This window comes from Prunus dulcis, chromosome 5, assembly GCF_902201215.1.
Source record: "Prunus dulcis chromosome 5, ALMONDv2, whole genome shotgun sequence".
Classification (NCBI taxonomy): Eukaryota; Viridiplantae; Streptophyta; class Magnoliopsida; order Rosales; family Rosaceae; genus Prunus; species Prunus dulcis.
The window spans coordinates 17,943,437-17,964,215 of NC_047654.1; the positions used below are offsets into that span (position 1 = coordinate 17,943,437).

The window sequence follows — 20,779 nt, forward strand, 5'->3', positions numbered from 1 at the left end:
ATGATCCTTCCCTCCCTTCCATTCCATCAACATTATTAAAGTTTTACCATTGCCAACTTGTGACAATTTAAGAAAAGAAACCGAACGCGGATGTGGTCTGCAGTAGACTTCATTTTCATATTGTGTCTTGTGTTGTGTTGTGTTGTGTTTTTATATCCCATCATCTCCTTTCCTTTATCCTGTACCCTGTACCCTGTACTCTCTAGGATTCATTAATCATGTTTTATCTTATGCAGTGTAAACTTGTGATGTAGAACAAGGAAGATTTTTGTTATAAGAAAATACCCCATCAATCAACTTAATCTTAATCTTAATAATCTTGGTTTGCAACACTGGTCTCATAAGAGAAGTCAAAAGAAGAATGTTGTTGATTGGAGGGCTGATTTCTGATGGTTCTTTGTTTCAGTCTTTGATAATTTTTAAGTCAACTAAACCCAACCCATTGATAATAACAAAGCTGCTTATGGGCATTTTAGCCCAACGCTGAACATGAGAGAAGAATGGCCCAAGTTCCATTGCATGTGTTTGATTTTTACAAGATAAAAAAAACTTGTTGGAACATTCATATTCTGATTGTTTGATTGTTTGACTGTTTGATTGTTTGTTTGTAGACAAAAAACAATCTGAATATATAAAGATAATGACATTAGGAATAATGTGCGTCTTCTCTTCTCTTATTAATCCTAAAAGATCAAAGAAGATATTAATATCATCAATTTGCGTTTGCGTTTCAAGTTTGGCATTGGCACAAACAAACTGAGCCTAATCACATGGGCCGAATTATTTACCCAGAAAGTAGGAAGGGAGGGTTAGGCAGGCAGGCACATACCATGTGAATGTCAGCAAAGAAGAAAGAAAGAAATCCAAACCTAAAACTAAAACTAAAACTGAAGCATGCAATGATGCAATTGCAATTGGTCCTGTCCTGTCCTGGCCCCTGGATCAACTTTCATGGCTTCATCCATCAGGCCTAAAATGAGCAGCCTTTACACCTTTGTTTTGTGGAAATATCAGACAAACAAACAAGAGCAGCCTCACAAACTTCAAACTTGTTGGTATTATTATCAAAATCCATGTGAGCAGCCTTTACACCTTTGTTTTGTGTTCCACTTCCTTTCCATGCCTACTTTGATTGATTGGTTGGCCTCACTCACTTTGGGTTGGAAATTGGGTGAGGTATGAAGCACCGGTGGATGCCAGCCAATCAGCCAGTGGGGCCTGCACAGGGTAGGCATTGCCAAACAAGCATGCATATGTATGATGATCATATATAATGATACGATCTGAATGAATCTTTATCCTCCTCCTCCTCCTCCTCCTCCTATCCTAGCTATATAAAAATAAAACAAAGAGAGATATTACTTAGCCTATTAAAGAAGCTAGTGGTGATCCCACTCCACACCAGAGCCAGCCTCAAAAATTCAATTCCAAGGTAGCATTTGTATTTTATTTATAAGAAATGGGGCCTTCGGAATGAAATATGAGATTTCATTTTCATGTTGTAAACACTTTTGAGAACATGTTATTTTTGACACGAAAATAAGATAAGAGGGAATATAAAAATCACAAACCTCTTTGAATTTGTCATTTTCATATCCTAACAATGCATTTATTATTCATGATTTTTTAAAATTTAAATGTAAATACATATTTTTTCTTTTCTTCATAAGTAGCATTGCCAGCATTCCATCCATTGTCTTCAAATAACACCTTCCACAAATAATCACGGTCCAAAAGGGCGTTTTAGAGAAACAAATATCCACCACTGGATTTTTGTTATTTGTTTATTTTTCTATGAAAGATCCACCTCTCCATTGGGTGATCGTTATTTCCTTTTGTGTTTGGCTGTGTGTGTGGATCACTGAACGGGTCTGCGGGGCACGTGTCAATGACCTTTTGGTGTTCAGCTTCAACCCAACCCAACCCAACCCAACCCACCAAATCTTTCCCCCGACCGAGTTAGATACTAGAAACTTGTGGCTGCAAATATTTCAAGGTTTTAACACCAAAAAAAAAATCCTTTTGAGTTTTGGCCTAATAATACTACCAGGTGGGCTCCACTTTTGCTTTCACCCTGCACCTACTCGTTTAGGCGTCTATTCTAAATTCTAATCTTATCATTACTAAAGTCAAGGTTCATCTGGACCGTTCATCTTACTTTAATGTGGTTTTCTCTTTGGAATTTATTTTAATCCCAATGCTAATACTATGTTAGAAGATCCCGGAATTAATTGAATTATTAAAGTATCTTCTACTCTGCAATAATTGTTACTGATATTTTATTTTATTTTATTTTTTCTTTGAACATATGAATATAGAAAGAAGTTCGAACTAAAAACTCCTTTTAATAATAAAAAAAGAATTAAATGCTAACGAGTCTAACGTAATGAAAAAAGGCATTGACTTGCAAATTAGAGGTCTCAAATTCGAACCTCCATGACATCACAGTTGTATGTATATGAGAAATTCTCATCCCTTGTAATTTAGACTATCACTTCATCTATATATAAAAAAAAGAATTAAATACTCTTATCTGAATCTATAACAATATAATTATTATCTTATAATTTTAAAAAAACAGTATAATTAATTTTTGTGATGAATAATAACTCCTGTTGTTTGAAGATTGAAATTGAGTGGGGGTGGAGGCGGTGGGGCCCGAGAGCGTGGCGTTTAAAACGGAAGCCACGAAATAAAGCGCAGCTGAGGTGTCAAAAAGCGCAAGATAATAAAGAGGTGGGGACCACCTTAGTTCGTCACACTCTCACCTCCCTACGTCTCTATTTTCAGTAAAATCCACATCCACATTTTTTCCAGATATAATCTTTTTTCAATAATATAAAAGATATTATTGATCAAGATTGAAAGCTGAGGGGACACCACTTGCACTTTTTCCACTTTTTCCACTTTGCACTTTCCACTTGAGATATGAGATGAGATTTAGAGAGGGACTTGGCCCTTGGCCACCCCTCTTTGTCTCTCCCTGTGTTCTTGTGGCTCAGATATTTTCTTCCTTTTCTTTTTTTCATTTCCACCTATTTTTTCATTTTCTCAACGCATATTAAATTATAAATTAAGCAAATTAAATAATACTATCGTGAAAACGGCCTTGACTTGCAAGTTAAAGTTCTCAAGTTCGAATCTCTACAACGTCATAGTTGTGTGTGTATGAAATCCTTCTCTCCTGTAGTTTAGACTAATACATGTACTCAAAAATCAAAAAAATTCTACCGCTTTTGAGTTTTCTGTGTTTATTTTTCCTCATAATTCTAGGAACTTAGTTGAGTTTTGCTAAGTATTCTTAGTCTCCCTTTATAATATGTGTCTTTCGTAATCTTTACTGATATTAATTTAATAAAATTCTATTGCTTTTTATCTAAATATATATTATAGTCCATGAGATTGGAAAATCTAAATTTAAAATGAAAACAGAAATATCTAATTAGTGAAAAAGGAAAGCCTCCTCTCCTCAGTCAGTGTTTGTATTATCTGATCTGGATTGGACTTAATATCTTCCACAAGAATATCATATCAGAGAATGAATAAAAATTAGGAATTTTCGAATTTTCTTAATTTGGGAGAAAAGCCGAAAAGGTGGGAGACAGAGTACCAGAAAGTGCCGAGTGTCCCTGCGTTCTCAGCCACAAGATTCCCAGGCCCTTCTCGATTTTTCATTGCCAAATTTGTCAACAAAATTTTCAAAAATTAAAAATACTCACTCTGACGTGGCATCCCCTGCTTTTACTTTCTTCCTCCATATAACTCTGAATTTCTTTGTGCGCTTCTTCTCTACTATCCTCCTAATCTCTCTCATTTCTCTCTCTATATTTCTCTCTCTCTCTCTCTCTCTCTCTCTCTCTCTCTCTCTCTCTCTGTATTCATCTTCATCTCCAGCTTCTCTGGATTTGGATTTTGCTTCTTCTTTCTTTTTAATCTTATCTTTCTCTTTCGGTTTCGCCTTTTCGTTTTCTTTTATTTCCCGAGAATCCGACGGCGGAATCTGTTTTTTGTTTCTCGGGAAAAGCCGAGGAGCCTTCTGTTTTCTCAGTTAGAAAAAGAAACCTCTCAAGACAAGTTTGTTTTCAGTCTTTCAGATACCATTGAGGTAAGCTTCTGATTGATCTGGTCTACATAAGCAAAGAACTTTTCTTTTTTTTCTAATTTCCCAAAAAATAAACACTTTTCTTCTTTTGTGTTTTTATTATTTATTTATAGGAAAAGTCTGCTTGGTTCTTATTTATTATCTTTATTTTTATTTAAATGCAGCGAATATCCAATTAATGAAAGCTTGTTTGTGTTTCTTTTATTTGTGGGCAATCAATTTCCAGGTGTAGTGCGTTAACCTTCTGCAGTAAGTAACGTGCTGGACGTGTTCTGTTTCTTTGAGCAGCCATGGCTGTTGAGGTATGCAAATGCAATTTGGCTTACTGTGTTTCAATTTTCTGCCTTTTTAATGAATGATTTTGATTGGGGTTTGATTTTAGTTTCCCAATGAACACTCTCTCTGTTAAGCAATTTTAGATTTAAATATTTCTTAGTACAACTTGTTCCAGTCCAAGATGTGAGAAATTTGACCCTTAACTCAATACCAGATCATGCATAGTTCAATAGATATATACCACTTTGGGTGAACCTCGTATAGGTGGTGCATAATCTTGATTTGAGGTTGGGATTATATGTGTGATTCGGTAATCTCATGTAAAACTGGTGCAGAATTATTTGTGTGTTCCTCCCAACTGAATTGTGTACTAATGTTCGACGCTTGTTCACTTGTTTTGACTATGTTGGATGAAAAAGTATCAACCCGACTTTGTGTTTGGCCATAGGATTACAGTGAAGCCACAGGGTCAAACGCCTCTGTTGCAGCTGCCGATTGCAGTCTAAAAGGCGATGCACAATCTAAACCAGTGATTGAACTCAAGGCGATATCTTCCTTTGGCAATGACCATACACCTAAGGTTCCCTTCTTCTCTTAGCTTTCATTTTCGGAGCATTTCTTTTGGCCAAAAATCTATGTACCCTGCTCAAGTTTTGGCTAAATTAATTCTTTCTTTTCTGCTCCTTTCTTCAGATCAGGAAACCTTACACAATTACAAAACAAAGAGAAAAATGGACAGAGGAAGAGCATCACAAGTTCCTTGAAGCCTTGAAATTGTATGGCCGAGGTTGGCGTCAAATAGAAGGTATGTTCAGGGCTGCATAACTCTGTCTAAGAGAAATTTTCTTTTACACAATCTGATGATGAAGTTATTCTTTATCTTCATTCAGAACATGTAGGCACCAAAACTGCAGTTCAGATTCGAAGTCATGCTCAAAAGTTCTTCTCTAAGGTATTAACTTTAGTGAATGCTCTTGACTTGAGTTCATATTTCCTATTATAGTATGCACACGATCCAAACATTTCTTGAGTTAAACGTTTAAGGTCCCATGCCATTAAAACGTCCGTCGGTTGTATTTTCAGCTAGTATTTATTTTTCATTGCATTGATGTGGTTTTTCTTGCTTTCAGGTATCTAAGGAGTCGAGCGGACCTAGCGAAGGCTCCATCACACCAATTGAGATACCTCCTCCACGGCCTAAGCGGAAGCCTGTGCATCCTTATCCACGTAAATCAGTCGATTCTCTCATCGGATCACCAGAAAGGTCACCGTCCCCGCATTTTTCAGTTTCTGGGAAAGGCCAAGAATCGCCTACCTCAGTATTATCTGCACTTGGTTCAGATGTACTGGGGTCTGCAGCTTTGGACCAGCCTAGCAGATCTGCAACCCCAACTTCATGTACCACTGACATGCGCTCAACCATCTTATCCCATGTTGAAAAAGAGAATGATTACATGACATCCAACTCATCCACTGAAGAAGTGAGAGAGTCCGTGCCATCAGTTCAATTATCTGCTGACTCAACTCCAGAAAAATTTGCGTGCATGGTAAGTGAACTGTAACTGTTATTGTTAATTTAAATATTGATTCCTCTATTGGTTTTGGGTTCTGAGTTCTGACTCTGGTTACCCTTGTGTTGATGTGGATGTCCAGAAACATGGATCAGGTTCCAATCACATTGTGAGTACAGAAGGAGATGCTGGCAGTCCAAGAGCTTCCCCAAGTATTAAGCTGTTTGGAAGGACAGTTTTGGTATCAGACTTGGAGAGACAATCTCCACCTGGTAGTGTTACCAAGGAATCAAAGGCTAAACAAGAGAATTGTCAGAGGGAAAATGATAAGCTTGCTCAAACATTAAGATTGGATGAGTTAGACACGCGTTTGTCACTCGGTGGAATTGGGGAACACCAAAAGCAGAGCCCTAATTCTCAGAAAGTTAACCCTGATGCTCCTCAGCCATGGTGGTTTATGCATAATGGTTTAATACCATTTTTTCAAGTCAGATCATGTAACCAAAACTCAGTTCAAATACACGCCAATTCTTGTGCGGATGAAACAATGAAAGAGATGGAAACGTCTTTATCACACGATGGTTCAGTTAGTGCAGTGGAAATTTTAGCAGAGAAGCATTTAGAGGCTGCTGATGCGTTATGCGAAGAGACTCGCTCTCTCCCTTGCAGTTCAAGAAAGGGGTTTGCACCATACAAAAGATGCTTAGCAGATAGAAATATGAACTCATCAGGAGAGATGAGGGACAGACAGCGGGCTCGTGTCTGCTCATAGTTCCCACGGCAGATGCTCTGTTTTCTAGCTTATCGCAATACCCGCATAATTAAAAATCCATGCTTCAGTTTAAAATTGTTGGCGTCTGATGTTTGCATTTTTTGCAATTTGAAATAACTGTAACGTCCTTTATGGATTTATTCTTTTTACCCTGTTCTTTCAATGAAATGATTAGGCTTCAATTCGATACATATTCGTCTCCTAACTGGAACTGGGATTGGACGAGTGGAAATATTTGATACGAACAATACATAAGATTTCTTTTTTCTTCTATTTTGACTTGTAATGCGATGCGAAGTACCACATTCTTACAACCCCATGAATTTAGTAACTTGAATTGAAAGCACATATTAGTAGACAGCAGTATACAAGAAGGAGAACTGAGAATTCTAACAAAGTGGACGTTAGAGCCGACTTTTCAATACTGTCTTGGGTTTTGTTTGGGAGTTTGACGGAGCTCTGATCTGGGCTTTGCAACTTCAACAAATATTACTCTGCCATCCAGAAACTGAAAAAACAAAACAAAGAAGAAAAATTCAAAATAGTTTCTTCTGCCAGAGCTGCAGTGTCTCAATTCATATTCAAATTCAGTAGGCTTGACATGCCAAGAACCCAAGGGCTTTGTTTGTCTATTTATGAGGCTGTGCTGTCATGCCTTCCATTCCAGATTAAAATTCAGAAGCCAGTTTGGTTTTTGCCAAGTGCTTACACTCTATGAAACTCGTGGAGGACTTATCGGAACCCAACTTAACAACGCAAAATTCGAAGAGACTACCAATAGTCCACAGAACAGAAGGCACTTTATTTATACTAGACTCTGCTGATGGACTCACTCTGTAAATAAATCATGTCCGCTCAATCAATGACCAAAGCACACAATCAAGAGAACCTGAATGCAAAATTAACACCAAAAAGTTTGAAACACATGAGCTCTTTGATTGCGATTACTTCCTAGTGGAATTGGAGTGATGGAATGTATCGACGTTGGTTTTGTATTTTTGGTCAGAGACTCTTGGTTGCAAAGCATGAGAACATGGATATAAGAGACACACTAGTTCTAACCTCAACAACACGAACAGTAATTAATGTCTTGGTAATGTTCTATAAATGATGATATGTCATTGTGCATGAGCTGGTTATAAGCTATGCTACCAAAGACTGATATTGTTGCTTCATTTGTTTGGAGCCCGATAGTCCGAGAGAGTACCTCAGCCTTGAAAACAGTTGAAGAGTGCTGCTTTTGTGCATGTGTGTAGAAATAATAGAAGAAATAGATCAACAGACTGAATCAGACTAATAAACCCGAGCAATACCAGGACAAAGTTGGGTCATCTAAGACACTAACGGATACAAAGACACACGCATAAAGCAAGCAGTATGAGACTATCAATCAAGGAAGGCAAAGTTCTCGACCAGGTGTGCATTAGGAATTGTTAGTTCTACTGAAAATCCTCAACTAGAAGGATCTTTGGCTTCACATGCATCAATAGTCTTATATACACAAATAGTTGTTTCATACACTGGCCAGGACTCGTTCACATCTCTCCCTCAAGCACTGATGGTAATGGTATATTGTATGAATCTGATATATCATCAGTAAGTGGTGCAGTGTCATTTGTTTCCTAGTTTTTCATCTTGTTTTCAAAAGAAAGAAAGGAAAGAGAAGCCTCTTGGCCAGCACATACCTTTCCGTGCATTCCCTTGATAGCCTTTTGAGATTCCTCTTCAGTTGCATAGCGGAGAAAAGCAAAGCCTCTTGGCCTATTTGCTATTCTATCCATCACCAGATTGACTATAAATGAAAAGCAGATTCTTAAGAGAGTGAAAAGAAATAACCAATAGCTGACCCATAAAAACACTGACAGATGCTATAGGCAGCTCAACTAAGAAAAGGAACATGTTAACATCTTTGCTCTCACCTTCTACAAGTTGTCCAAAATTCTGGAAAGCATTTCGCAAACTCTCCTCAGTGGTACGAAATGAAAGCCCTGCATGACAAAGCATATTAATTGTGATGTTTTGTTCCACTCTGAACTCTGAAGAGTCGTAGACAGAGCAATAAACTTCAATTTTGAGAAAATATTGAGAACCATATGAGAAATTGAACAATGCCCCGTCATTGATACGGAATATGCATTCCATTAACGTAGAGTTTGAACTGTGGAGATCCTTGTTTTCATTTCTTAGACACGACTCCACGAGTGTTGGTTAGCCAAGAGGACCCAAGTGCATAAATTGTCCATCAAGCCTACAGACCTCCTAAAGTATGGTGCTTTACAATGTAAATTGGACAGAGTTTTCAGAGGCTAATCCTAGTCCAAATCAAGTTTTTTCTGCTTCTTCTTCTTCTTTTCTTTTACAGAGCAGCAGGAGTAGAATTGTAATTCAGGTAAACAGAATAAAGATTAGAGAATGTCGCTATTGTATGTATCGTCAACAACAAAAACCCAATAGCATTTGTGCATCATTATACTGCAAAATATGTTAAGGGAAATTAGATTAGGAAAGAGAGAACTGACTGACCACTGACGTAAAGCTTGGTAGAGGTGTTGGGAGAATAGGAAGGAGAAGAAGACGAAAGAGACGCCAAAGGTAAGAAGGTGCGGCGTTTGTGCCTGGGAGAGGAGGAAAGGCAAGGGAGTAACTGCTTCCGCCAACCACAAGAAGTTAATGAGGAACTGGAATTGCCCGTAATACGGATACAGCAGCCCACCTGAGACTCAGATGTTTTCTGTTGCTTGTGCCTGCTACTGGTATCGGCCGAAGCCCATAGATTTGGAGCGCTCCTGAGGACGACGCTCGTAGTCATTTTGGGAAGAATCAACTATCAGTCAGTATGAACTATGAAGGGGAATTACAGACTTGTACTTGGCGAGCGAGAGACTTATCTTCTTCTACCACGTTGTAGTTTACCGGCTAAATTACTATTTTCCCCCCTAATTTTACTCTTGCCTAATTTATTTAATCTTTTACAAACAAAAATAAAATAAAAAGGAAAAAAAAGAAAAAACCAGTTAAAATTAGAGGCAGCAGAGCGGCGGACATGAGCTCTGCAGCAGCTGCGTGCAGGAGCGCGAGAACCATGAAAGCGGCGGTGCTGTATCACTATCCTTGCCCAGACGGTGCGTTTGCTGCTTTGGCCGCCCACCTCTACTTCTCAGCCATGTCTATGGAAGAACTCCTCTTCTTCCCCAACACCGTCTACAGCCCCATCACCCCCCAACACCTCCCTCTCCACCAGATCGACCGCCTCTACCTCCTTGACTTTGTGGGTCCCCCTGGTTTTGTCCAGGAGATCTCTTCCAGGGTCCCCAGCGTCGTCGTTCTGGATCACCACAAGACTGCCCTCGAAACGACGCGCATTGGTGAAAACGTCACCGGCGTCCTAGACATGAACAGGAGCGGGGCCACCATTGCTTTTGATTACTTCAAAAGCAAAATTGACGGTGACAGTGGCAACAAGAACGAGGCGGTGGTTGCTCAGTTTGACAGAGTGAGGAGGCTGTTCGAATATGTGGAGGATGGGGATCTCTGGAGGTGGAGCCTCCCCAATAGTAAAGCTTTCAGTAGTGGGCTCAAAGATTTAAACTTTCAATACGACGTCGGCCTCAACCCGTCTTTGTTCCAACAAGTAATTTGCTTGTTTCTTTCTTAATAATATAGTTGAATTCGTTTTTAAAAATTTATGGTCTTTTTTTTTTTTGGTTCCCCTGAGCAGCTGCTTTCTTTGGATTTGGAGTCCTTAATTAGTCAAGGAATGGCGAGCTTATCAAAAAAGCAGAAATTAATAGATGAAGCTCTCAATCAGTCTTATGAAATTGCACTTGGGGGTGGAGCATTTGGAAATTGCCTGGTATGTACTTCTTCTGATTCTATGCATGTAAAAGATGGAAAATTGATTGTAAATGCATAATCTTTTTGTAGGCTGTCAACGCAGATTCTATCTCAGAGTTGAGGAGTGAACTCGGACATCAATTAGCTACTAAAAGCCGTAGTCTAAACTTAAGGTTTGTGGCATTCTACTTATTCACTCATGTTATCTTGAAATATATGCATTTCTCGGATTTGTGTTCTGTTCATTCTGTGTTGTTGAAAATTAACTTGGTCACTTCATGAAATGGATGGTATCTGTGGGATTCTGTTCCTTGTTTGTGAAAATTCTTTCCAAGTTTCTTGGCTTGGTTCTGCTTTCTTTAGATGTGCTGCTGATTGCCAGTGTGTTTTACTTACCACATTCCAATTTTTGTCGTTAAATGTTTCATCCACAAACAGTGTTGAATGCAGAAAACTATAAGTGGACTTAAACAATTGCATGATGAATTTAGCATTTTTTCCTCCTTAGCCATAAAGGATTATAGCATTGGAGTGACATCTCATATAGGAGAAACTGGTTAGTTTCCCCGATTATTATGGTTTTTCATACAATTGCGGTCAAATTTCGTTTTTTTTTTTCTTCTCAATATTTATTCAATGGAGAAAATACCCTTAGTTGAAAGGGCAACTAATAATAGATGTTCAGTTGTGGTCCTCGTAAAGGGGAAACTACTCAATTCTGGAATCCAATCCTCCAGAAACTGATCTTTCTTAGATTCTTAGTCCCTTTCTATCCATTCTCTCTGAAGGGGTCACAGAATACGTCTTATGAGCTCCTCCATTTGGGAAAGCAGTTCCTCAACTATCAACTACAGTAATCTTTTCAAGAGCTGCATTCGCGAGTGGAAGATACTCCCCTTTTTCAGAACTATATCCATTACATTTTGTTAGTAAGATGGGAAATTGGCTTTTATATCTGTTTATTGAGGTTGTTCTCTACAATAGCATGTTGATACACTTGACATTGGTTTCCCAAGTGGAAGATACTCCCCTTTTTCATCACCTCCTGTGATTTTACCCTTGTGGATTTCGAATGCGCATTCAATAACTTGTTTGATATGTATTTTAAGGTGTCACTGAGATGTCTGTTTCTTCATCCTTCCGATTTCATATGTCCTTTTTTTCCCTTTCAAATTCTCTTTAGGGGTATCGGGGCTGTTCTATACAGAGTCCCAGAGCTTGAAAATGACCAAATGCTTAAAATAAGCCTTAGGAGTGTGGACACCGAAGACACAACGCCCATCTCACAGGTTGCTCCCTCGTCACAGATGATTCCTGCCTGTTACATGGCATGGCATATATAGTGCTTTGAAAAAGCTAAAATCGAATTTGCATTTTCTTCTCAGGAGTTTGGAGGCGGTGGGCATCAAAGCGCTAGTTCCTTCATGTTAGGCTCTGCAGAATTCGACCAGTGGAAGATTGGCTTCGTTGCTTTGTAACATGAAGCAATCACTGCTGGCTGTCCAAAACGTGCAGGACAACATGGCGGTCGAAATGTTTCTCTCTTTATAATTTTGGAACAAGAATATCTTGCAGTACTTTTGTTCTTCAAATTTTATTACATCAAAAGAGACGCGGGATGAAACCAGCAGAGGAAACTGTAAAGACCTCGAAGAAATTAAACATTGAGTGGCATACACACGGCATTACAAACTAGAAACTGTAAATATTAATATGCCATTAGTTCAAGAGGCCAACATCGAAATCCAATTGCTAAAAATGTTGCATACAATTTTATTCCACAAGCAACACCCCACCCAAAGCACCTCCGGAAAGAGGTTGAGTCGACATCAAAATCTCTAGACTAGAGTCACCTGATAATCTGACTCTAGAGAAGCCACCAACCAAACCATCCTAGAATGGCTAAAGACAGCCAGAGATAATTAATCAATCTACAAATTGATGAAGGATATATAATGAAAAACCCTTACAAACTTGGTCTGGTTTTCTTTTATGAAATCGTGTATGTATGTTTTATTTTATTGTAAGAAAATTGCATCCGTGTGCATGCATTTTTTCAAGTTATTTACCACCAATCCAGCCATCAAATCCAAAAACTCAGGGAAATATTTAGTTAATTAGTTTGTGAAGGGGACATGAGAGAGGTGCTCTTCAGCAGGCATAGCAGGGTTAGTAGAACACTGGTGCATCCATGGATCATCTGTGATGAACTGCATCCATGAATCGTCTTTGTCATCTTCCTCCAGGCATGACGATGCTGTCATCGGAATATCCGGCGACATGGTTTCACAATCATTAAAATTTGTAGTACTACCAGTGGTACCTTGTGATGATCTTTCCTGAATTAGGGATGCACTATATTGCCCTTGCTGCTCTTCCATCTCTGAGCAGATACCATTTTTCTTGAACACGCGACATAATGCAAAAGAATCCTGCATGGGCGTTAGGGTTACGTTCGTGGTCATGCTCAATATTAGTTACCCTTAAATTCATCATGCAACTTAAGTGAGGAGGATGTAAAATTCAAAACTAGTTAAATTAAAATTGTGCAACAAAAAATACACGAATGAGGATCGTGATGAAGTTAATAATTTTAATTTTAAATTCTTATGGTAAAAGCGTAAAGGGGATGCGGATAATATATAATTGATCTTGTTTTGGACTTTGGAATAAAGTAAAAAGTCCCCGACACCTTCTTACAGAATGAAAGTGATGCGGACTGCAGAGGGTGGCTGCTTTTTGTGGTTTGGAATAACCCAAATAACTTAATTAGGTTTAGAATCGTCAAGTCCAGATATCATAGAATGATTAAGCCTAAATACAATTCCTAAGCTTGAGTTAAAAGGATATCTTCTGAATCATGCGGAGGATTGTACTTTTGTCTCATTACAAAAAGACAAAGCGAAGCTCATCAGCTTTTTGTCACTAACAAGAGATCTCGAAGTGATCCAGTGCAAGCAACGAATATATGTCTGTGCGTCAGGGATTTGAAGGGTCGATCTATTTCAAAGGGTAGGGATATTGGAATAGTAGACAAAACACTCAAGTATATGAGATCTATGAATAAGCTTCCAATTCCATTTCCATGCAACTCATGCAAGTTTTACGTTCCTAGATTTTTCATTCCAAAGCCTTCTGGTCGATTGCTGCTAGTATACTATAGTAGTAGCTAGTGTTGATTATTAGATTGTTAATGAAGCTAGCCTGCTTTTGCATCCCACGCTGTAAAAGAGGTGGAAATTATAATAAAAGCAAGATAAAAGAAATGCTTTTCTTACTGACTCAAGCATGCTTGATGCTTTTCGAGTCAAATAGATCGATCATCACATGTGTCAAAGAGTCATTCAGAATATATAAACAAGTGATATATAATATTTACTAATTAGCAAAATGATATATACATTTTGTTGTGATTAAATTAATTGAAGTGACGAAAATTATTTCATGTACCGCACTGCACTCTTTTTTTTTTTTTTTTTTTTTATGGTAGATGATGAGTAACATGATCAGTTCCATTCCATGCATGCATGCATGCAGCCATATACTATAATATTAAGTAATTAATTAATAATATGCGTGGATTAAAATGTATATAGATATGTATGATGTTACCTACCTGAATGGCGGCACAAGGGGATGAGGAAGAGGAAGAGGAAGAGGTGTCGTCGGAGCATGAGTCCTTGTCATCAAGGCGATATTCGTGCATGACCCAATCGGTGCGAATTCCCTGAGGGGCTCGCCCTCTGTAGTAAACTAGTGTCTTCTTCATTCCTATGGCTCGATTCTGGCATGTCACTCTCCTATCTTTCCCAGTCGACTTCCAGTATCCTGCTCTCGTCGCTCTGTTTGTTCTAAATCCATTTGGGTATTTTCGATCCCGGGGTCCAAAGAAGTACCATTCCGGGTCTCTGCTTGGCAAAAATGATTTTTCTGCATACAACATATACATATATCAATGTCATTACCATATATATAAAACAAGTATATTTGTATATATATAGATCGAACTGGAATGATCATGTCGAGGGTAATGAATTAAGATTAAGAAGGTAGTAATTAAATTTAAGATGGATGATCGATCATCACCTGCTAATTCCCAAGGCTCGCATTTGTAGAGATCAACTTCAGGAATGATATCAAGCTCAATCTCTTGGCCATTAATTTTCCTCTTGAGATAATAATTGACAAGCTCTTCGTCTGTTGGATGGAACCTGAAACCAGGAGGTAATCCCACTGGCGCCATTAATTATATGATGATCAGAGCTTCCTGTGTACGCACTCACGCAACGCACGCTTGCTTTTCAGTTTGATTAATTGTGTTCCTTCCTTGGTCGTCGTCCTTGATTCTCCTTGTTGCTAGCTCTTGCTACCTCTGATCGATGATTTATAGCACCATTCATGCATCATGGTCAGTTTATATATAAAGGAAAAGACTCAAAGTCCCTTATTTTCCTCGCTCCTCTTCAGGACCTCACACTTTTCCTTTTCCAGATTCTCAGACAAAACCTTCTTCTTATTGACGCTTCTCTTCCTGCATATTTTTTAATCTTTTTATTTGTTATATAATATATATGTATATATGTGTATTCAATTCATGTTTTCAAATAAAGATACTTATCTTGCTAGATTGGGTCTCTAAACCACACATATACTGACTTAATTAAGTTAATCATCAGAAACATATTCCTATATATATATATATATATATATATATATGAATTAACATATGCATATAACTTTTGAGTTTCTTATTCATTCTTACAGGGACAGCACTCATATAATGCAAGTGTTATGCGTAGATACAATACAAGCAGCAACATCGATTCATTTGCTGGGAAATTTTAAAGGACTCTTTAAACTTTTATCTTTATTAATTTAGAGCATATACATTCCGACCAACAACAACAAAAAAAGCTGCATATACAACTCACCACAGTGGCAAATGTGTTTCTCGTTGTTGCAAAATTAATTTGGGGTTAACACGCATGCCGTATATCTACTACTCTACTGGTAAGTTGGGGAAGTATATACATACATATATAAATATATATGGTGACATCACCACGATGACAAAGACCACGATGATGACGACAACGATAGATAGATAGATATATATATATATATATGTGTGTGTTTGTGTGTGGATTAGTATAATAATTTAATTTGTAGTCTTCTTTTTGCTTGTTTCTTGTACTTTCATCTACCAGCTATTACCAAGTCTTAATCATGCTTTAGTCAATGTCACGAGACAATTTAATTACTGGGTTGTTCTATTAGAAAAGTGCGAGACAATTCATAAGTTATTAGAAAAGTGCCCTACGTTTTAAATAAATGAGATGGAAAATAAGATAAGGGGAAGAATTCTTTAAAAATTACTGGCTTGCCTTTAATTTTCTTCCGGGAGTTAATAAAAAATAAAATCTGGTTCAGTTCAGATGATAACTCGATCGATTTGGTCACCTTCATAAAACGCACCCCCAACCAACCCGCCATTGTTTGTGAGGGAGTCGTTAATTAGGTCCCAAAGACAAAGACAAAGACAAAGCCAAAGCCAAATTAACGAACAAGGAAATGTTATGGTTGGCCACCGCAAGACGACTCACTCGACGCCAATTTGTTGACCAATTTACAACCCAACCACTTGCCTTAGTGATACTAGTAACAACAACGCACAGCTTTTCCACAAATACCCTCACTTCTCTCGACTCTTATTATGCAAACCTTGTTCAAGCCTGCATTCGATCTAAATCTCTCCCTCAAGCCAAGAAAATCCATCAGCATCTCTTGAAAAACACTACCCGCCTCAAGGACACCTCCTTTTTACTTGAAAAAGTAGCCCATTTGTATATAACCTGCAATCAAGTTGACCTCGCATCCCGCGTGTTCGATGAAATTCCCCAACCAAGTGTTATTCTTTGGAACCTTCTCATAAGAGCATACGCATGGAATGGACCCTTTGAACGAGCCATCCACTTGTACTATGACTTGCTCCAATCGGGTGTTAAGCCCACTAAGTACACTTACCCGTTTGTTCTCAAGGCCTGCTCGGGTTTACAAGCACTGGAAGCAGGTAGACAGATACATGAGCATGCCAAAGCACTTGGGCTTGCCTCTGATGTCTATGTTTGCACTGCTTTGATTGACCTCTATGCCAAGTGCGGGGACTTGGCATGGGCACAGACCGTCTTCCGTGGTATGCTGTATAAAGATGTCGTGGCATGGAATGCTATGATTGCCGGGTTTTCGCTTCACGGTCTTTATGATGACACTATACAAATGCTTGTTCAAATGCAAAAAGCGGGAACAAGTCCAAACGCTTCCACCATTGTTGCAGTTCTTCCAACAGTTGCACAAGCTAATGCATTGAGCCAAGGGAAGGCAATGCACGGTTTCTCCCTGAGAAGGAGCCTTGGTGGGGAAGTGGTGCTTGGAACTGGGCTTTTGGATATGTATTCTAAATGTCAGTGCATAGCTTATGCGAGGAGAATATTTGATGCAATTGATGTCAAGAACGAGGTTTGTTGGAGCGCTATGATAGGTGCGTACGTGATCTGTGACTCTATGAGAGAGGCGATGGCATTATTTGATGAAATGGTGCTAAGAAAGGAAATAAATCCAACACCGGTAACTCTTGGGAGTATACTCCGAGCTTGCACAAAGCTAACTGATCTGAGTAGAGGGAGACAGGTACATTGTTATGTAATTAAATCTGGGTTTGATTTAAATACAATGGTGGGAAACACAATCCTGTCTATGTATGCAAAGTGTGGGATCATAGATGACGCAGTCAGATTCTTTGATAAAATGAATTCAAAAGATACAGTTTCTTATAGTGCTATCATCTCGGGCTGCGTGCAGAATGGTTATGCAAAGGAAGCTTTACTTATATTTCATCATATGCAATTGTCCGGGTTTGATCCAGATTTGGCAACCATGGTGGGTGTTTTGCCAGCTTGTTCACATTTGGCTGCTCTTCAACATGGGGCCTGTGGTCACGCTTATTCAATTGTTCATGGCTTTGGTACTGACACCTCAATTTGTAATGTCTTAATAGACATGTACTCAAAGTGTGGGAAGATTAATAGAGGTAGACAAGTTTTTGACAGAATGATTACGCGGGATATTATCTCATGGAACGCAATGATAGTTGGTTATGGGATTCATGGCCTTGGGATGGCAGCTATTTCACAGTTCCATCATATGCTGGCAGCTGGCATTAAGCCAGACGACGTGACTTTCATTGGTCTCTTATCTGCTTGCAGCCATTCGGGGCTTGTCACTGAAGGCAAACACTGGTTTAGTGCTATGAGTGAGGATTTCAACATAACCCCGAGGATGGAACATTACATATGCATGGTGGATCTTCTCGGCCGGGCTGGACTTTTGGCGGAGGCGCACGTTTTCATACAAAAAATGCCATTTGAGGCTGACGTTCGTGTGTGGAGTGCATTGCTTGCTGCATGTAGGGTCCACAATAATATTGAACTTGGGGAAGAAGTATCCAAGAAAATTCAGGGGAAAGGACTCGAAGGTACTGGAAATTTGGTCCTTTTATCTAACATATACAGCGCTGTTGGGAGGTGGGATGATGCAGCCTATGTCAGAATCAAGCAGAAGGGCCAAGGCCTTAAGAAGAGTCCAGGATGCAGTTGGGTTGAGATAAACGGGATTATTCATGGATTTGTTGGTGGAGATCAGTCCCATCCTCAATCAGCTCAGATACATGAAAAACTAGAGGAACTACTAGTAGATATGAAAAGGCTGGGATATTGTGCAGAAAATAGTTTTGTTCTTCAAGATGTTGAGGAAGAGGAGAAAGAAAGAATCCTCCTTTATCATAGTGAGAAGCTAGCCATTGCTTACGCAATTCTTAGTCTGAGGCCAGGCAAACCCATCTTAGTTACCAAGAATTTGCGGGTTTGTGGTGATTGCCATGCTGCCATAAAGGTCATCACTATTATTACAAAGAGAGAAATAATTGTAAGAGATTTGAGTCGGTTTCATCATTTCAAAGATGGAATTTGCAATTGTGCTGACTTCTGGTGAAGAAGAAGATTCATGGGTGCATTCAACCTTCCCCCTTGTCCCTTTGGCTTTATGATTATTGCCTTAGCAGGTTAGTTTCATTTGCGGTTGATTGAGCAATTGCATTACATTGACAAGTTTTACTTGCTGCAGATATTATTGAATAATTGGTTTTCTTTTTATTTTGAACATAGGATAAGAAATTTACTTGCCTTTGAGAGCAGTGCATTGGGATGTGGCAGGCACTTGGATTCATTCCCTTTTAAAAATGGTGGCCAAACATTTTGGAAGATTCAATAAAAGAGGAACTGAATGATAGCTCAGAGCTTTTGGAATGTGAGTCTGGATTTATACTATGGAATGGATGAATTTTCTTTTCTTTTGCTTTTTTTTTTTTTTTTTAATTCTTCTGATGAACTCCTTTGCAAACAGTGCAAACGCCCTCAAAGTCCACTGGATTGATAGAGGATTTTGGTGTAGGTCAGATATTCTATATTTATCAGTTGTTTACCCAAATCAGAGAAGAAGAAAAGAAGAAAGGACAGAGTATAAGCATATAATATCATGTGTATGGTGTATAGAGACTTGACAGGAAAACAAATGAGTTGAGTTGGCATAATAATTTGTTTAATGACCATGAATTTGTAAAAAGAACGAAACTCCAATGAGCTTCCAATTAGGTGAGTGATGTTGGGCTCTCTGTCTGTAGGTGTAGGAAGATTATAGAAGTCTCTTATCTTCTTCTCCATTTGGTGCGCATTGCTGATCTGCACTTCAAATGAGAGAGGCTTCTATTTGCTGGGACATTAGTAGAAAAATCCATCATGCTAATATAATATTAAGTTTTTTACCTTGATATGACTGGTTGCTTGCTTCATGTCTGTGCTGCTACTACTTTGTTTGGTATCATCATCTTACAATATTATTCACAAAACTAATAAACTAAACGTGCAATTCATGGGTAAGAGTGGCATTAATCACTTGTTTTAGTCTTAAAATACTTTTTCTTGTTTTTCTTTCTCTTACACTCTTTATTGGGATTTAGTGACTTGTTTCGTGAAGACAACCTTGTCTTTCGAAATATAGATCACTCACCTTCTCTCATAATTCTCATAATAAATTTGTATTTTTATCAATAGCATTGTCTTACGTTATGTGCAGTGCACTATGACTCTTGAGTAATTGGTAGGATAGGTAGGATTAGCATTATAATAAAGGAATTATGCCCCACTACCCCACCAAACCCACTAGTTTATTCAAATGACCTCACGAGTCACGAACCAGGCATGCACCTCTCCTCTCATCGATACAAAAGAATCCCTCAATTTATTTATTGTTTTTTTTCTTCTTTATTTTATTTGAATTGCATTGGAAAATAATGAGCATGAAAGTAAGTATTAGCTCATAAGGGACTCGGCAATTTACAAACTTACAAGATATTGACAAGGCGACATGTCGATAATTGCTAATCGATTTGGTGTAAATTCAATCCAAATGACAAAGTCACATGTCGGTGATTACTAATCAAATTGGAGGGCTGCCTGCCTGCCTATTACTAATCAAAACCATGCCAAATGCAAATATAGTGGTCACCTACCTCTTTACCTTTATCTTTTATATAGATATATATAAAAGTTCATCTAACCACATTAAATACATGTACTACAGGCGATGTACATTCATGATACATACAAAACACACACACACATATATATATATGATATATTTGCATTTATAGAAAAAGTTAACCATCTAACCTAAACATTATTATTATTATTTTAGAAACAACTCGTGACATGACATGGTTTTTACAAAAATAAAAACAAAAGTATGACATTAGCTAGCTTTAATTGGAATATCAATTGCTGGTGTAATTGTTTTCTTAGAGTAAAAGGTGAGTATTGTACTTGCCACGTCATCAATTGAATAGAAAATCAAACGGTGAAGTTGACATAGGGCGTAATTTGGTCAGATTTAAAAAAACATTGAGTTTCATATTGATGAAATTGAAACCTCAATACCCATTTCAATAATGACGTTAAACCTGAAGATACACCTTTTTCATTCTCTATATACCCGAGTTATACTTGTTGTGTTGCATATCCAAGCTCCCGCAACCCTAACCCACAACCACAAGAATGCATTATTTATAACCCAAAAAAGAAGAAGAAGAAAAAAGAGTAGCATCCACCACGCCCCAATGATGGTGGAATTATATGAAAGTATAGGTGGAAATAACAGTGCATTCCATTTATTGGT

General features: G+C 38.3%; 5 protein-coding genes across 8 annotated transcripts; 3 read left to right on the top strand and 2 right to left on the bottom strand.

Moving 5' to 3' along the window:
- Positions 1 to 1,300: 1,300 nt before the first annotated feature.
- Positions 1,301 to 6,852, top strand: LOC117628702 (protein REVEILLE 7-like). Of its 3 annotated transcripts, XM_034361204.1 has the most exons (8): positions 1,301 to 1,432; positions 2,626 to 2,736; positions 4,329 to 4,404; positions 4,827 to 4,958; positions 5,072 to 5,183; positions 5,269 to 5,330; positions 5,509 to 5,925; positions 6,032 to 6,852. In XM_034361204.1, exons 3-8 carry the CDS (start codon positions 4,393 to 4,395, stop codon positions 6,659 to 6,661), a joined length of 1,365 nt encoding a protein of 454 aa, XP_034217095.1. In that variant the 5' UTR covers positions 1,301 to 1,432; positions 2,626 to 2,736; positions 4,329 to 4,392; the 3' UTR covers positions 6,662 to 6,852. The 3 variants fall into 3 exon arrangements, with proteins under 3 accessions (XP_034217095.1, XP_034217094.1, XP_034217093.1); XM_034361203.1 differs by lacking the exon at positions 2,626 to 2,736 and having other exon boundaries at positions 1,304 to 1,432; XM_034361202.1 differs by lacking the exons at positions 1,301 to 1,432; positions 2,626 to 2,736 and adding an exon at positions 2,743 to 4,105.
- A 54-nt stretch (positions 6,853 to 6,906) lies between these two features.
- LOC117628705 (organelle RRM domain-containing protein 6, chloroplastic-like) lies at positions 6,907 to 9,608 on the bottom strand. 2 transcript variants are annotated; one of them, XM_034361209.1, is made up of 5 exons: positions 9,185 to 9,281; positions 8,752 to 9,014; positions 8,581 to 8,649; positions 8,347 to 8,453; positions 6,931 to 7,169 (listed from the first exon to the last, which is right to left on the bottom strand). In XM_034361209.1, exons 2-5 carry the CDS (start codon positions 8,801 to 8,803, stop codon positions 7,080 to 7,082), a joined length of 318 nt encoding a protein of 105 aa, XP_034217100.1. In that variant the 5' UTR covers positions 8,804 to 9,014; positions 9,185 to 9,281; the 3' UTR covers positions 6,931 to 7,079. The 2 variants fall into 2 exon arrangements, with proteins under 2 accessions (XP_034217099.1, XP_034217100.1); XM_034361208.1 differs by lacking the exon at positions 8,752 to 9,014 and having other exon boundaries at positions 6,907 to 7,169; positions 9,185 to 9,608.
- Positions 9,609 to 9,647: 39 nt separating this feature from the next.
- On the top strand, positions 9,648 to 12,244 carry LOC117628703. Its single transcript, XM_034361206.1, has 5 exons — positions 9,648 to 10,292; positions 10,380 to 10,514; positions 10,586 to 10,668; positions 11,679 to 11,784; positions 11,881 to 12,244. The coding sequence occupies exons 1-5, from the start codon at positions 9,705 to 9,707 to the stop codon at positions 11,971 to 11,973; spliced, it is 1,005 nt and encodes a 334-aa protein (XP_034217097.1). The 5' UTR covers positions 9,648 to 9,704; the 3' UTR covers positions 11,974 to 12,244.
- LOC117628704 (NAC domain-containing protein 86) lies at positions 12,220 to 14,861 on the bottom strand. The gene is made up of 3 exons (XM_034361207.1): positions 14,582 to 14,861; positions 14,112 to 14,425; positions 12,220 to 12,927 (listed from the first exon to the last, which is right to left on the bottom strand). Exons 1-3 carry the CDS (start codon positions 14,736 to 14,738, stop codon positions 12,613 to 12,615), a joined length of 786 nt encoding a protein of 261 aa, XP_034217098.1. The 5' UTR covers positions 14,739 to 14,861; the 3' UTR covers positions 12,220 to 12,612.
- A 1,205-nt stretch (positions 14,862 to 16,066) lies between these two features.
- On the top strand, positions 16,067 to 19,376 carry LOC117629176 (pentatricopeptide repeat-containing protein At3g16610). The gene is made up of 2 exons (XM_034361680.1): positions 16,067 to 18,611; positions 18,715 to 19,376. The coding sequence occupies exon 1, from the start codon at positions 16,067 to 16,069 to the stop codon at positions 18,539 to 18,541; it is 2,475 nt and encodes an 824-aa protein (XP_034217571.1). The 3' UTR covers positions 18,542 to 18,611; positions 18,715 to 19,376.
- Positions 19,377 to 20,779: the final 1,403 nt, after the last annotated feature.